Source organism: Schistocerca piceifrons, chromosome 3 (assembly GCF_021461385.2).
Source record: "Schistocerca piceifrons isolate TAMUIC-IGC-003096 chromosome 3, iqSchPice1.1, whole genome shotgun sequence".
Lineage (NCBI taxonomy): Eukaryota > Metazoa > Arthropoda > Insecta > Orthoptera > Acrididae > Schistocerca > Schistocerca piceifrons.
Window position 1 is genome coordinate 884,571,950 of NC_060140.1, and position 17,943 is coordinate 884,589,892.

The window sequence follows — 17,943 nt, forward strand, 5'->3', positions numbered from 1 at the left end:
CATCTAGAAAGAATGAAGAAAGACAGATTAATAAAGAAAATCCACATGTTCTTCCAAAACAGGCAGATAAATGAAAAAATGGATGGGGAGGCAATACGAAAAATGGTCTTACAGAAATGCGAATTGTACAAGAGGCTTACTTGGCAAATTCAGATTAGAAATTAGAAAATTTGAAGGTATTCTACTTCCAGAAAACCTTTGAATTTCTTGACTTCTAGTCTGAACAGAACAACAGCTAGTCAAGTGGTCAGGTATGAGAGAGAGAGAGAGAGAGAGAACTCACTCTCTGAAAATGAAAGTTTTGGAGAAAGAAGAAGGAAAAGAAAAATAAATAGCTATCTTGATGTGGTCTGTAATTGGCCAGAAATGACAATAAAAAGTCTACTGGAACTGTAGTTTTGTTGTAATTGTACTCTGCAACTCCTTATTTTGACCGAAACACTCACTGATTATGTTACTGAAGCAAAGTTTAGAATCTGTGTAGCTCCTTTATCATAATTTAATGATACTGCTTCATGGTATGCAGCAGTCAGTGACATTGTTTTAAAGATCTTCAAAGGTATTTCGATGTTTGGATGAGCATCTATTAAACCATACTCAGGGAAAAAACCCTTCAATCCAAATGGGAATCCGTGTCAGTGTTAGTCAGTTTCTTCACGTGGAACTTGAAAGTAGCTATTTCGTTAACAAGTTGTGCTTCATCAATATCACTGTTGTATTTTGTACCAAAATCATCTGCACATTTTGCAGTATAAGGTACAGAACTTACAATTGAGGCATTGAAATGGTACTATACGAGAGAAATTTGTTTTGCGTTACATTCATTATTCTGTTAAATACTTTGAAGCGTTCTGTGTCAAACTGTCTTCAGTCAGCAGAAAGCGACAAAAATTGTAAACCTTCAGTCAGATAGCTTATTTGCCTCTGCACCCGTTCGCTGACCTCTGGGATCCTCAAATATCGTAGCAAAGAAACAGTAAGAGCCACATTGATAAAAGTGAGTAAGTTGGCAACTTTGTGAGACAAGTGCACCATTGTCATCTAATTAATGAAAGATACTGTTCGATAATGCTACTGGGACAGAATGACCTGTAATTACAGCAAGCTTTTACTTGCAGTCGGAGGGATAGGCTGCTTCTTGTGGGAAGAAGAACGCAGCACGAGGATTGGGGGAACTTGTGTACCTCTCCAGGTTAATGTTATTCTGAAACCATTACTCTTCATTTCTTTGCTGGTTAGTTTTTGTGTCCCCTCTGCCTGTGTCCTTGGTGGGGATCTGTCTTGCTACGCCCTCGGAATGATAAGAAGACACGTTTTGATCTTCACTGTATAATACCTTCAGTTTGATTACTTTCTTTTAGACTTTGTCACAAATTATTATTCACGCATTTTCATGTTTATTCTTAATAATAGTTTGTGTAATTTCTCATTATACAATTGCCAGGAAATTCAAACAGTGTGGAATGCAGCTGAAGGTACCTAGAGCAAAAGTATTTGTAACTTTAAAACATTCCTTGATTTATGTAGAAATCTAATTAAATAATCCAAGCATAATCATAGTAATTTGGGTGTCTGTTAAGGTATGTAAGGTTGATTCTAGAGGCCAGGCAGTGTGATTAATATGTATCATAAATATTTTTCAATCATTGCTAAATTCAATGTCACCTTTATTGTATTTGTTTCTCTTTTGCAATAAAAATAAAAAAGACTGACTGATAAATGTTCTAAAATACTTAGGTTCGAGAATCATGGCAGAATTATGAACTGGATCTGATAAACTATCAGAACAAGTGCCGTCTCATCAGAGGATGGGATGATCTCTTCAACAAAGTCAAAGAACACATAAATTCTGTTGCAGCCATGAAGCTGTCACCTTATTATAAGGTAATATGTTAAAACAATATACTGCTACTGCTATGACAGTTATTTTAAAAATATCACAAAATGAGTTATCCAACCGTGTGTTTTATTGCAGTGGTTTGGCTTTTCCTTATAGTCCCCCTACTTCTGTATGACCAATATCTAGAAACGTAAAGGGTTCCTTATTCGTACTAATACAGTATTATATTTGTTCAGAATGCAGATGACTTTGGTAAGTGCTGTGGTGACGGCTTTTAGGGAAACAAAAGAATGACCATACATGGGGTCTCTCAGCCTAAGAAACATGGTGGTGTCTGGATAAAATACTTATAAAATATAAGTTACTTGAGGTAGACATATTCCTCCTGTAGTTGCAAACAAATTGATCTGTTGATGGAGGCATGTATTGCTGAACGTAATAAGCGGATCACTCTGCAGCAGTTTAGGGTGGCTTTTTGTAAATATTTTTGTGAGAGTTGTCTGGGAAGTGTCATTAACATGATGCACTATATTTGGTGATACTAAGAGGCCACCACAAATCATTGTCTGTGATTTGAACTGGTTTTTAAACTTCACAACCCTTGTTTTGTCAGTTCATTTGTTTTCTTCTATTCATTCATATGTCTATTCGGCAATTAATTTTTATAAAGATTCAATTTGATTAGATTAGATTCAGTTTTCGTTCCATAGACCCAAAAAATGAGAGGATTCTCATGAGTGTGGAACTTGTCAGAAAGTATAATGTAAAAACAAGAAACAATTCAATATATTACTTATTACCCAGATCATTTGTTAGGAGATTGTCGAAATAGGCGAATACAATGTGGTAAACTGGAACAACTAATATTTACAGAATTAACATGCTGTCAGAATGAAACATTGTTATACACTATTAATAAATTTATCATACACAAAATACCTAATCTTGACTTGTGACCAAGTGCTATCAAAACTGAAATCTTAACGGATATTTTTACTTAAGCTGGCTTAACAGTCTCTGTTAAAATATTCATCTATAGAGTCGGAGGAGTTACCTATCAAAAAGTCTTTCAAACTCTGTTTAAACTGTGCTTTATCTGAAATCAAGTTTTTAATGGTTGCTGGCAATTTATTGAAAATGTGTGTTCCTGAATATTGGACCCCTTTTTGGACCAAGGTAACTGATTTTAGGTCTTTATGTAGATTGTTCGTATTCCTAATATTGATACTATGTATTGAGCTATTGGTTGGAAATAGAAATGTATTACTTGCAACAAATTTCATTAAGGAATAAATATACTGAGAAGCAGTAGTTAGAATACAAAGTTCCTTCAACAGGTTTCTACATGATGTTCTTGAATTTACACCACAAATGATTATCACATGCTTTTGTACCCTAAAAACTTTTGCTCAGTTTGATGAGTTGCCCCAGAATATGATCCTATATGACTTAGTAGCATGAAGAAAGCAAAGTATCTCCTACATTGGACACATTCTCTCTGCAAATACAGACTTGTTTAGGTGCTTAAGCAATTCTGTGGTATGCCCTTCCCAACTGAATTTGTTATCAAGTTGTAATCCCAGAAATTTAACACTGTTAACCTCTTTGATCTGCATGTCTTCATATGTTACACACCTGCTGGAAAGAAATCTCTTACAGGTTCTGAACTGCAGATGGTGGGTCTTCCAAAGTTTAATGACAGTGAATTATCTTTAACACATTTATTAATGTTAGTGAAAATTTTGGTTAGCAGCTATTTCTAAATCTGTACTTGACTTGCTACTTTTTGCAATGTTTGTATCATCTGCAAACAAAACAAACTTAGCATTTGGCAATGTAGCAGATGGGAGGTCATTAATGTACACATGAAAAAGCAATGGACCCAAGATGGAAGCTTGAGGAATGCCACATGTAATTAATTCCTGGTCAGATGAAGACTAACTGCTTACTGCACATGTATTTCATGACACCCATTGTTTCCTGTTAGATTGATAAGACTCGAACTATTTTGCAGCATTGCCGGTGACAACATTATATTCTAATTTAATTAAGAGAATGCTGTGATTCACAAATCAAATGCTTATGACGGCTCACAGAAAATGCCAGTAGCCTCTAATTTATTATCTAATGAATTAAGTTCATTCTAACTGTAAGTGTAAATAGCTTTCTCTGTATCAGAACTGTTAAGAAATCCAAACTGTGACTTGGACAATATATTATTTGCAGTCAGATGGTTAAGGAGACACTTCAACACAACCTTTTCAAATATTTTTGGGAAAGCCAGCTAAAGTGAAATTGCTCAATAGTTTGATGGGATCTCTTTATCCCCTTTCTTGTTGCAAGGCTTAACTTCAGCATATTTTAGCCAGTCTGGAAATGTTCTGGTGATAAGAGATTGATTACACAAATAACTTAAGATAGAACTCAACTCGCATGAGCATGATTAACTTTGTTGATTTGTTATCATATCCAATGGAATACTTAGATTTTTAAGGATTTTATGATGGATGCTGCTACTTTAGGAGACATGAGTGTCATTTCCATTTTACTGAAGTTACTTTTGAAGACTGGTCTCGGATACCCCGTTGCAGTGTTCACCGAACCTTATAACCCCAAGCTGTCAGTAACAGAAATGAAGTACTTGTTTAAGAGGTTTGCAACATTACATGCACTTGTTACCAAAGTTTCATTTATTTTTAGAGCTATCTGTTCCTCTTCCTTTTTGGCCCCATCTGTCTCTGTCTTCACTATATCCTACAGTTTTTGTTTTGTTGCCTGATGTAATTATCTTTTTTCATAATAATGCTGCTTTGATTTCTGGATTACTTGCTTCAATATTTTGCTGTATTCTTTGTAACGCAGTACAATTCTAAGATTGGAGCTGTTGCTAGATAGTAGATACGGTCTTCTTCTTTTCCCACATACCTTTATTCCTTGTGTAATCCACTGATTATTTTTTGATTTCTGTGTGATTTGAGTTACCTTTAGAGGAAAACAATTTTCAAAAGTGGAGGTAACTTTATTAATGAATGATTTGTATTTTCCATTTGAGTCAGAAGTATTCTAAACATCCATCCATTTCATTTCTTTGAGCAATTTCCTGAATTTCTCAATTTTTGACTTATTTATTACCCTCCGGTACTCAGATTAATAGATTTTTTTTTTTTTTTATCCTGACAAGTTTCAACATTTAACACAAGATGTTGCATGTCATGATCAGATAGCCTATTTACTATTGGTTTTGTGATATCTACAAAGATATTATCAATAGCTGTCTCAGAGGATTTATGTATCCTAGTAGCAAAGTTCACAGTAGGAACTAAATTGAATGGTAGTGTTAGTGACTGCAATAATTGTTCACTGACAGATCTTTTCAATAAATCCACATTAAAATCACCAGCAACCACTATTTCCCTATTTTTTACCATGAGATGAGACAACAGACCTTCCAGATTTTCCTGAAGGTGCTCTGTATGCATCCACTATTATAAAGAACTTATTACTACCACTGTTGCACAAGCTTCTAAGTGCTGCTCTGAGCAAAATTTATTAATATTAGTATTCTTGAAATCAACAGTTTCAGACAAATGTGGCAACTCCTCCTTTCTCCAAATTTTCTCTCCAGAATTAGAAAGCTAACTTGTGTAACATTTAACATATCTATATGAGTGGTCGCATGATGTTCAGAGAGGCAGATTATATCTACTGGTTTGCTCAACTCTAAATCTTCAACACAAATAACATCTCATTAAGCTTACCCCCGTAATCCTCTGATATTCTGATGCAATACCGATAACTGATTTTGTGCGCTGGCTGAATTATAACTGGATGAACCTAATTTTTCTGACAATTTTTGAGTATCTCTAGTTTCGATCAGAGGCTGTCTGCATGAATTGTCTACATTAATATTTGCTTTGTGGCTTCCTGTTTTATCAATATGAATGTCATTTTCAGCCTGTCTCTGAACATCTTTTTTCTTCTGCCCTCTCTACCCTAAAAGAACTGCTGATCTGTCACTCGTAACTGCTGGTACTTTACCACTTGTGACAGTGCGCCCCCCCCCCCCCCCCCCCCCTTAAGTTATTTGCTATTAACCCAGTTAGTTTTCCCTTCCTATTCCTGTTGAGGTGGAGGCCATGCCTGTCCCACCTGCTGATAGTCCATAGGAACCACACTGATATGAGACCCCATACCCGATCCAAGCAGCCATTCCACCTCTAAATTAACTCTCCTAACAGGAGAGTTTAAATGAGGCCGGTCATGGTGCTTCAGAACATACACAAGCCGAACACCAGTATGTCTCGTTGCTGAAGCTATCTTTACCAGGTCACTCTCAATTGAATAATTAGGGTTCCTATCTATGCTGTTGCGTGCCCCACCCACCATTACCATGGTGTCTTCCTTTATGACGTCTTTGCAGAGTGAACCTACATCCTCTACCACCTACCCAGACTTGCTCTAGGTTTAAAAAAACTTGTGACCTGGTAACCTGACCCTAGTTCATCCTGCAACAGTTGGCCAAGTCCTTTACCATGTGAACTAACAACAAAACTTAATTGTTCTTCACAGCTTTTTCTGACTTCTTACTTATCAAACACTTTTTGAACATTTGTCCTGTCCACACCTACATCTGTTTGTGGCTCATCAGTTTCCAACTGTAACAACAGATCAAACCTGTTTCCCACATTCACAATCACACTGTCTGAGAACGTCCTATTCCTATTACTTGTATAACCTGTTGTCACTTCCCACCTCTCTTTTCCCTTCTCCACCCCATTAACCTTTCCAGATCTTGTTTCACCTTATCTAGTTCTGCCTGAAGGGCAGCAATCTTCACCACATGTTCCATTATCTTCCTACCTCTACAGCAAATCCTACACAACCAATGAGCCTTGTTTATTTCCCCAATTCCCATATTACTACAATTACCTACATGAAAGAAACTGTAACAACCTTCACACCACACCCCGTAACTAACAATCCTATAACTTCATAGATTATTCAGTTAATATATTAAATTTCCTAGAAAGTTTAGGCCTAAAGTTCGGATACCAATTCAAAACTACTGGAGAAACGAAAACGATATAATCTGTTTTGTTTACATGGCGAAACAAAAGGTAAACAAAGAACTAAGCGTACACTATATAAACTTTTCACTTCGGCTACTTACTAGAGAATAAAATGGATAGCATATAGCAACACAAACTTTACTTTATTGAAATAATCACGTAACTTAGAGTATATCACAACATAAACAAATCCTAGTCCAAAATTCGCACCTACGAAATGTATTCTTTTTACGAAAATATGAAAAAAAATGTGAAACCTTAAATTGATAACGTAAAATAGGTATTAAATTACATAATTGTGATGTAATAATATAAGCATCTCGCACTGTGTGGCAATACTTTAGTAGAGGTTGGACTAGTGTAATTTAGACAGTCTCTTTAGATGATTTTTTCCACTTCTAAGTGTCCCACCAATAAAAGTCTGGTTGGTCTTCCTCATGAAATTTTTCTTCGTGATGGTTCCAATTTAAGCTGTTTGTAATTGAAATCTGTAGGTATTCTGTTGAATTGACGACCTTTCAATTTGTCAGTCATCGTGTACTCATGTGGAGGGCCTCACGCTTTCTACTGTCCAGAATCAGTTGCCACTTTTTTCACCATACAGGTATGTTATCTAAATCATTTTGTAGTTTGTATTGATTTTTCTAATGATTTCATTAGACTATCCTGGGTGTAGCAGTGTAGCTATACTTGGGACATTCCTTATGATGCTATGCCCACTTGCAAATCACCTGTCCAATGGAAAACTATACACAAAACAAAGGTTCATTCTAAGCACTGAATTTGCCAGCCTCTTACCAAATAAAGTTTTGAGTATTGTTGTATCTATTTTCTTCTACTTAAACACCATATGTCAGACTCCGGATTTTACAGACATCTCTTCCACTCTGTGTGCGCTGGGTCAGTAGGGATAACATGGCTTCTTTTTAAAATGAATGAACTGATATTGTCATTAAGTGTAACTTTTTTGTTGGTAACCTCTCTCTCTTTTTTTAACAAACCATACATTTTTGTACAGCTCTGAAGAAACAGCTAATTTGGAAGTTTTAAGCTCTCTTTTGTGCAAATCTACTGCTATATGGTTATCTCTTTCTGTATTTTATGTTTAGTTAGGTTACAGTATTTTTAATTATGCCTAATAGGGTACAATCTTTCCTATGTTTTGGTATATGAGAGACAGATAAAGAGGTGGTTAAAATATTATTTTTCAGTTTGAATGTACACTAATGTAAGAATGTTATTAAAATACATTAACAGTTGGTTACGAAATTGTCAGTGTTTCATAGACATATCATACATTAAAAAGCTAACTTTTTGACTGCCAATTGAAGTGCCAGCAAATTCAGATGTTTCTTGCGGCTTGTTCTTTCTGTGCAGACCGGCTCCAGTTTCTAAATTTGTTAGGAGTAGAAGCTTTCTATATTCAATCACTATATCACTTTGTGGTTGTAAATAGTTAAGAAGAAAGATACAGTATTAATGAATTCTAAAACTGTTAATACACATGTGAACTGATGTTTCATTAGGACGTCACTAGCACAGATGTTGTATGTGCTAGCTCTACTCTGGCAAGTTTAGTTAAATGAAACACAGTCGCTGCGAAGAATCTATAAGTTGGTGCAACTTGCACCTTCATCTTTTTTTCTTATTTACTGAAAAAAATAGAGAGAATCACACAATGAATAGAGTGGGTCTTCTGCAATTTAAATAGGCACCATTTGGTTACCAGCTTGGCACTTAACTAATTAAGAAATTTTATTTGTATCTGGTGTCAATAAATACATTTATTCTTAGTTGGTTTACTGTTGTGTGGAGGTAAAGTTCAGTATCCTATCACATGATGTCTGAAATCAAGGGAAGTAGTGGTAATATTAGGACAACAGTTTTTGCTAGATGTCTCCTATTTAACTAACTGATCTAGAGTAGTTCCTTACTTTGTGTGTCTCTCATATGGTGATGTGTCTTCCAACAGGTGTTCGAAGAGGAAGCACTTACTTGGGAAGAAAAATTGAATCGTATAAATGCACTGTTTGATGTGTGGATTGATGTACAGAGACGGTGGGTGTATTTGGAGGGAATATTCTCAGGCAGCGCAGATATTAAAGTGTTGCTCCCTGTTGAAACATCTCGTTTCCAAAGCATCAGGTATGTATTATCAATTAGTGGAAAAATGACTCTTCAGTATTTGTTTTTTAAAATCTAGTGTACTCTCCTTGAAGACTTTAAATGTCCAGTGCTTTGCTTCTATTCCATCATAATAATCAGAGAATTGTGATAAAGTAAACAAACTGGGAGAACTGCATACTTTTCCCAATAGACGAGGATTTGGAGAGAATGTGAAGCTAAGTTGGAGAACAGTTAAAGGGAATACTGTGATGAATGCAAGTATGTGTAAAGTTGAGATTAGTTTAATTTAAAACAAAATTAGAGATGTCACAAGTATTAGAGTATTTTGTCATTGAGAACCAACTTTGGAAGATATAATAGAAAAGTGTGAAAGGCTTGTGAATCACGAGTGAATATTGTTTCCATTTACAAATAATATGTTCTGTACAGCACACTATTTCCCTTAATGTGAAATTGACCAATGGAAGATCAAGGATGGTATAACAAAAATATAAATTAGGTAGGATAGATTGTTACCCAACATACAAAGGAGGCATTGGCCACCAGACAGGCACATTTAAATTTCAACATCCCATGTGATGAATAGTGCCTTTGATAGTCTTGATAGGGCAGAGTGGTATACCATCAAAGTATGTTTTACTTATCTGCCAATGTTGGCTGGTTCCAAGACCATAGTGTGAGTGATGAAGACCTCAGTAAATGGTTCAGTATCAGTAAATGAGTCGGACAAGTGGATGTCCTTTCTGCAGTGCTTTTTAATCTAACTCTTGAAGCAGTCATTCAGAAGCTTCAGATATGTGGTTACATAGGAACAAAGTCAACCCAGATATGTGCATATGCTGATGTAGCAATTATTAGTGGAAGAGTTTCGCTAGAGAGAACACTAGGTCAGCTGAAAGAAGCCACACTACCTCGAGGCATTTGTATTAACAAAAAGAAGACTAAATATATGAATTTCTGGATAAACTATCAGCAATCGATTTCAATTTTGAATATGAATTTCTGGATAAACTATCAGCAATTGATTTCAATTTTGAATATGTACTCAACTTTATCTGGTACCTAATATTAATAGGACAATTTCCATGTCAAATAAAATAAAACAGTGCATTCTAAGTGGTAATAGATAGTTCCACATGCTTAAGAAATTGTTGGCCTCTAGGTTATTAAATAAACAACTGTAACTTCCAGTTTATAAGGTTATGGTCAGACCAGTTGTAACCTTTAGATGTGAAATATGGGCACTAATGAGTGCTGATCAGCAGCAGCTCAGGATATTTGAACGCAGGATTCTGCCCAAGGTCTATGGGAAAATTCAGGATCTGGAGATCCAGAATGAACACTGAGCTGGTTCGCCTCATACAAGAAGCTGGCATTGTAAGAACAGTAAAAAGTGGGAGAATAACCTGGCTTGGACATGTCCTTAGGAGGCTAACAACTTAAAAGTTTTTGAGTGGAGGCCAACTGGAAGAAGACAAAGAGGAAGCCCATGAAAGCAGTGGGTAGGTGATGTGAAATAAGATATAAAAATCTTTCGTAGTTAGAGAATGGTGGAGAACTGTGCTGGAAAGAGCAGAAAAGAGGAAACCTGTGGAAGAGGCTAAAACTCGTGAAGGATTATTAAAACATAATGGGGGGAGGGGGGGGGGAGATAGGAGGAAGAGGAGGAGGAGGAGAAGTGATGAGTCGTAATTATAATTCAAACTGTTGTTCCAATATTTTCCATTAATGAATGTTATTTTTACATGATACAATAAAGTATCGACACTAAAGCATAGCCTTGAACAAACAAAGTACAGAAGTGTTTTTCCGAAGTGGTAGTTCAAACCTCAACTGTACCTCATATATCGTACAACAAATCTTATTGTATGACATTTTTGCAGCCCATTATTGTAATGGTTGCACAAACTTTTATTTAAACACAAAAAGTACAGAATGTACTACTTGCTATTACACCAAGCCAGTGAAATCTATTTGTATGGGATTAAGAAAACACTGATAGGAATCTTAAAATTATGCTCTTTATAATAAAAGTGTTTCCTTTATATTGAATGTAATGAGAACTGAAGATCCTGGGACAAAGTTCCTTTACTTCTGACAGATTGTTACTTAGAACCACGTTTGCGTCCTGATAGACTTGTTGTTTATGGTTGTTAGGATTGATTTTCAAAATATAGGAATGTCGCATCATTGCCGGCCGGAGTGGCCTAGTGATTCTAGGCGCTACAGTCTGGAACCGCGCGACCACTGCGGGCGCAGGTTCGAATCCTGCCTCAGGCATGGATGTATGTGATGTCCCTAGGTTAGTTAGGTTTAAGTAGTTCTAAGTCCTAGGGGACTGATGACCTCAGAAGTTAAGTCCCATAGTGCTCAGAGCCATTTGAACCGTTCTTTGTTGCATCATTTCCAAATGTTCATCATCTTGCTGTATAAAGTGTTAATCACTTTAAAGTAAATATATTTAAAAACAAAGATGATGTGACTTACCATACGAAAGCGCTGGCAGGTCGATAGAAACACAAACAAACACATACATACACACAAAATTCAAGCTTTCGCAACAAACAGTTGCTTCATCAGGAAAGAGGGAAGGAGAGGGATAGACAAAAGGATGTGGGTTTTAAGGGAGAGGGTAAGGAGTCATTCCAATCCCGGGAGCGGAAAGACTTACCTTAGGGGGAAAAAAAGGACAGGTACACACACACACACACACACACACACACACACACACACACACACAGAGAGACAAGCAGACATTTGTAAAGGCAAAGAGTTTGGGCAGAGATGTCAGTCGAGGCGGAAGTAAAGAGGCAAAGATGTTGTTGAAAGACAGGTGAGGTATGAGTGGCGGCAACTTGAAATTAGTGGAGGTTGAGGCCTGGCGGATAACGAGAGGAGAGGATATACTGAAGGGCAAGTTCCCATCTCCGGAGTTCTTTCTTACAGGACAAAAGAAATGGTACCTTCTTCTGCTTGTGTTCCGGTATTTTGACTATTGATTTTTCTGTTTCCAGTTCAGAGTTCTTGGGCTTGATGAAGAAAGTGACAAAGTCTCCCATGGTTATGGATGTCCTCAACATACCTGGTGTGCAGAGATCCCTTGAGCGATTGGCAGATCTTTTGGGAAAAATACAGAAAGCCCTGGGAGAGTACCTTGAAAGGGAAAGAACTTCTTTCCCAAGGTGAGTTGCATTTATAGCACTGGTATAAAAATTTAACCAAAATTTTGTCTATCTTTCAGTAACATTTTTTTTAGTATTAAAGTTTTTAGATTTATAAACTATCGTTTTAGAGAACAAGACTTAAGATTTACAATAATTTCATTTCATATTATTGTATTTTATTAATGTTTAGGTTCTATTTTGTGGGCGATGAAGATCTTCTAGAGATCATAGGAAATAGCAAAAATGTAGCTCGTTTGCAGAAACATTTCAAAAAAATGTTTGCTGGTGTAGCTGCCATACTTTTGAATGAAGACAACACTGTCATTACTGGAATTGCATCACGAGAGGGAGAAGAGGTACTTAGTGTTTCATACAGTTTTCTTTTATAGTTCTAATATCATTTTTTTAATAATTTAAAGCCATTAATGTGAATTACATAACAGGAAGTTTCTGATTTTTTGCTTCTAATGTTTAGAAGATTTGTAGCAAATACAGGGTGCCACAGAATAATGTATACATTCTTTGAAACTGAACATCTTTTTAATGAAAGGCGTTAGAAATACAGTTTTAATGGTGTTAGGTGCCTCATGGTCAGATGTGAGGTGTTAAATGTTCAAACTGGTGTCTATCCATCGCAGTACACCGTCAACAACGATTTAACGACATGCCAACTCTATTGTTTCCAATGGAATAGCATCACAGGCATGCTCAATTTGGTCTCTCAAGATCATCCTGTGTGTGTGTGGTCTTGCAGTGTAAACTGTGTTCTTGAGAGTACCCCATAGAAAGAAGTATAGAGGAGCTAAATCTGAAGATTGAGCGGGATACTTCACACTCCCTCTTCATCCTATTCATGTGGTTGGGAGTGTACGATTGAGAAATGCCCGCACGTTCAGGTGAAAGTGATGTAGTGCCCCATCCTGTTGAAAGTAATAATCTTCATTTCCAAACACAATGCTAAGCCCCGGAGTTATCATTTCCAACATTCCCAAGTACGATTCGCCCATGACAGTGTTGTCAAAGTAGTATAGCCCGATTAACCCTCTAGAAGACAGACCACACTAGACTGTTACTCCTCGTAGATTAACATGCCTTTGCTTAGTTAGTATGGATTCTCCCTGCCCCAGTACACGCAGTTATGGTGGTTAATTGTTCCATCAAGTTTAAATGTCGCTTCATCTGACCAAAGAATTTGATCTTGGAAAAGTTGCTCTTTTTCATATCTGTTAATGAACTCACAAAATTTGCTTCACCTGTCAGGATTATCCTCCTTAAGAGCATGGAAAAGTCTTAGAATGTAGGGCTTAAAGTTTATTTTATTAACACTGCTGCTGCAGATCCCAGTCTCACAAGAGTATTGCCTCACAGACTTCTTTGGGGATCGTGCGTGTGTGCCTGGATTACTGCATCAACACTCTCATTGTCTGTTGAACTTCTCTTTTGTCGGCTATGTCCCTTCTTCATGTTGTACACTATTCCTTCGACTTCAAACTTATCTCTGATTCTTGTAATTGTTACTCTTGTCAGTGGCGGTGTTCCAAATTCAAGTCTCCAACTTCGGCGTACCACACTCACATTCTCTGTTTTCCAGTAACACTTGAGCACCCATTTTCTTTGTTCAAATGTTAACGCCATGTTTGCTGACAATCCTGAAACAAAAGAAAGCATTGTTATGGGTTTCACCACCTTCTAAATTATTACCCATAAACATTGTATTTCTGTCTCCTTTAATTAAAGAGAGATTCTGTTTCAAAGAGTGTATACATTATTTTGGGACACCCTGTATATTGGGCGTCCCTCCTAATAATCAACAAATGAGTTTTCTCTGATGTTTCGGCAGATACTCAGTTTTGTTTTTGCAGTATGTAGCTGGAGTCAGCCCAAGTAAAAGCTGCTTGTCATGTCTTTCATGCGATGCCCAGCGTCAACAGAGAGCATCTCCTTGTTTCCCCTCTAGAAACAAAATGATTCCGCTAACAAAATTTTGTGTGTCCATTCTGTAGAGTAGTGTGGTGTAGATATGTATTAACAGCGACATTAAAACATGAACAACTTCTAATCCAGCAGCAACTGGGCAGTGCTGTGGCCTGCACTTGCAAAACCCCATGGCGTATGGTTGTGAACTAGTACTGGAATGATGGTGCTGCCCAGACCCTGTCACACTCCCTATTACCAAATGTTATATTTTAATTGCCCAACAGAGATGCTATTGCAAAAATGTCCCTAATGTGGAATCCCAAGATGAGGAATTGCTATGAAATCCTACAGAACTGGTGGTGGTGGTGGTGGTGGTGGTGGTGGTGGTGGTGGTGGTGGTGGTGGTGAAATGAAGGAAACTACAAGGTGCTTAAAATAAAAATAAAATTAAATAGATATTTTATTATATTAAAAGCAATGACATAGCATAAGACAGTCACATTAATATTAGAAAAATTTATTGTAATAAAGGTATGAAGCAACTGAGGAGAGCACTACCATATCCTAGCTGCACATTCAATCCCCAATACGAATGCAACCCACCAAATATTTTAATTACACCAGTTTTTGAATGAATAATAAATGAAACTATCTCTAGAACCAGGATTAAGAGTACTATGGAAATGGTACATTCCTTTCGCAAACATCAGTACCCACCTATCATTGGAGCCCTTACATATTCTCACCAGTCTGCTGTGACAGTAAGCCATCTGTGCATGGTCACATAAGAAGAAACAGAATCTTGCTAGTCAGGGCTCAGACATTGTGAAGTCCCATCTGATGTTTGAAGTCAGCCCTCGACATCTTAAACCAGTGACCTTTCACATCCACACTAAGTGTGTCTATCTTCATGTGTCGCTGCCCCCAATTCTGTTGTTTCCGCCATTCTGGCCACAGCTGCCACTCAGGAAAAACGTTCCTGTTTTCCTCCAGTAGTTTGAAAATTGCCATGTTTAATAAATTCCCATCACAGGTCTCCAGATGTGGCCCAATCAGAGCACATCTTTCTCACCAGTTTACCACCATCTGATGTCACTAGACAATGGGTGAATCAGTGATTTTTGTACACTTTTTAGTTTCTGGAATCCTAACCTACGTGACAAGAACTCCCTGAGGCTCCTCTTCCCACCCCATATTCCCAGACATTCCAAGACTTGTGATCTCTCACCACCACTCTCAGCCTTCTACAGAGCTGTACTGTGCTGAATACTGCACACATTTAGGATGACGATGGTTCAAACCTTTCTCCGGCCATCCTGAATTTGGTTTTCCGTGATTTCCCTACATCATTTCAGGCAATTGCTGGGATGGTTCTTTTGAAAGGGCATGGCTGATTTCCTTCCCAATCCTTCCCTAATCCGAGCTTGTGCTCCGTCTCTTAATGACCTCGTTGTCAACAGGACATTAAATGTTAATCTCCTCCTCCTCCTCTGAATACTGCGAACCCCTTCTTAGCTTGATTAACAGGGGAGTGTGGTGAGCCTTTCAGGTGACTCCTTGATATGCATAAGCTAGAACAAAGCCTCTGAATGCTGTGACATCTCTCCAGTCGTTCTCAGAGTTCTGTGCAAACTAAGCAGTTGTCACACATTTATAGAATAGAACTACAAGCCTCGACTGACAGCCACTTTAGATTTATAAAATACTTTCCCCAGCATTAAGTAACCTTATGACTTTTAACTTGATGAAACTGAAGAATCGTGCCTATTGGCTGGTGTGAGAAGGGCCAGACGAATTTAGTATATAAATGGAAGGAGGCAAGCCAGACAGCTTGCAACCTTCCTTGCTGACTGGTTATGCGATGCAGCAGAGCTGCTTAGACACTGCAGAAAGTTATTCTTCATGTGACATATATGTTGATTTGCCGAAGTCTTTATTTGCATTTTCAGTTACATGATATGTTCGATAGGCTATGACGTCACGATCGACAAAGCTTTCCAGTCCCGATACATTTGGCACACCTGTACCACCTCGTACAATAGCGACTGTTAACCATCCGTTGCCATGGGTAAAGGAATCATTGATGTCAATACTGAAGTTCAGTCTGCAACCACAGAAGACTGCGGGTCCATCCAATAGAGAGTGTGCAGCGACAGATTTGATAGTATTCTTCTTCTTGTCGGCAGCAGATGTTGTCATTTCAACGTCTTCTATTGTTTTATATATTGTCTGTCTTCCACGACGACGGAGACAGTAAAGTCTCTGTTAATACATGGCAATAAAACTAATATTGCACTCAACTGCTTGGTTGAATAGGCATGTAAAATCCCACTTTAATAATCATGTTGTCTGTAAAGGGGAAACAGACCCTTTCCATTAACACTAAGTATTGCTTAAAAGATATCAAGAGCAATATTTGTTTCCAACAACTCAATTTACACATTGCAAAACTGGCATTGCAAATATCTGCCAAAACATGAGAGAAAATGTGCCTGACGACTCTTAGGATGGAAACCCTGTGGCTTTTCCTTTGTCTTATTTGACAAATGATAAATACTTAGGCAAAAAACAAACAAAAAGATTTGTAGATGATAAAGTTACTAACACTGCAGTTGTTGCCAATTCTGTTTACAAAGCTCATGGTGGTTAACTTATTAGATTTTTATGGTGCTGCACTAAAAAAGAGCAACATACACACACCAAAGAGAAAATAGAATCTTCCTTCACATCGATGAAAATACTGTTTATAAACTAACAAAACTGGTCCAGATTCACTGCACTAAATTTTCTTCTTGTTTAGGTCAAGTTCATGGAGCCAGTTTCAACAGTGGACCATCCAAAGATAAATGAGTGGCTTACATTAGTGGAGAGCCAAATGAGATTGACATTGGCATCATCTTTGGCCCAGGCTGTGCAAGATATTAAGCAGTTCAAAGAAGGTGGTATTGATCCATCAGCTTACATGAACTGGTGTGACAAATATCAGGTAATTCCTTACCTTCTGTTACACATTTCACAGAAGCAGTTATTTGAACATAATTTTTTATAATTAGTACTAAGTAGTTATTTTGCAAGCACATGAGTGTTAAGTAAAATGCTTCCTTTTCCTCTTTCCCTTTTCTTACTGCACAATTTATTGAGTATGCACATATGTAAACCTTTGAAATAATTGTGAATTAAGTTTGGATTATGTAGCATGCCCTTCATTTGTGAAGAATATTTGATGTCAGATAGGTATAATATCATTTCCTATGAGTAAAATTTTATTTTTTATAATAATAAATTAATCAGTACACTACCTATTAGCAATGCAAGAGAAATGTAAGGCATTGGTGAAACATTAATCCATCTAAATTCAAATGATGATTAGATATTTTGAGGACCTCCATAATTGTCAAGGGAAATGCAGTTTCTCACCCTTGATGACAATGCTAGGAGACATTGAAACTTGTATTCACAGATTTTGTTATAAGGTTCCTCCTTCAAACATGGCCATAAGAAAATTACATTTCTGTAAGGCAGTGACGGAAAAATACCTATTAAATTATCGAACAAACAATACACTTTTTAAATGAATAGAACAAATGGCACTAGTCTCTCCACTCTATGCCTTTCAGTGAATGTTGGAATGTAGTAAATGATATTGGTTCTATCCATAAAACATAGGCAAGACAAATGAAGTAGGAAGACAAATGAAGTAGTAACAAAGAACTGAATTGAGAGTAATTGACTGGCATCACAATGGAGAAACTTGGTGTGAATACTCACCAATTAATGAAACACACAGTTGGACTGACAGTAAGCCTAACACACAATTTGTGACATC

The 17,943-nt window shown here is 37.1% G+C and overlaps 1 protein-coding gene across 3 annotated transcripts in view; it reads left to right on the forward strand.

Moving 5' to 3' along the window:
- The window catches only part of LOC124787868 (dynein heavy chain, cytoplasmic), a 233,671-nt gene that overhangs the window by 82,482 nt on the left and 133,246 nt on the right, over positions 1-17,943 (forward strand). For all 3 annotated transcript variants that reach the window (XM_047254836.1, XM_047254837.1, XM_047254838.1), the window contains 5 exons: positions 1,738-1,884; positions 8,882-9,054; positions 12,051-12,218; positions 12,391-12,556; positions 16,918-17,103. In XM_047254836.1, the coding sequence (XP_047110792.1) occupies positions 1,738-1,884; positions 8,882-9,054; positions 12,051-12,218; positions 12,391-12,556; positions 16,918-17,103 (840 nt within the window). The remainder of the gene's footprint in view (positions 1-1,737; positions 1,885-8,881; positions 9,055-12,050; positions 12,219-12,390; positions 12,557-16,917; positions 17,104-17,943) is intronic.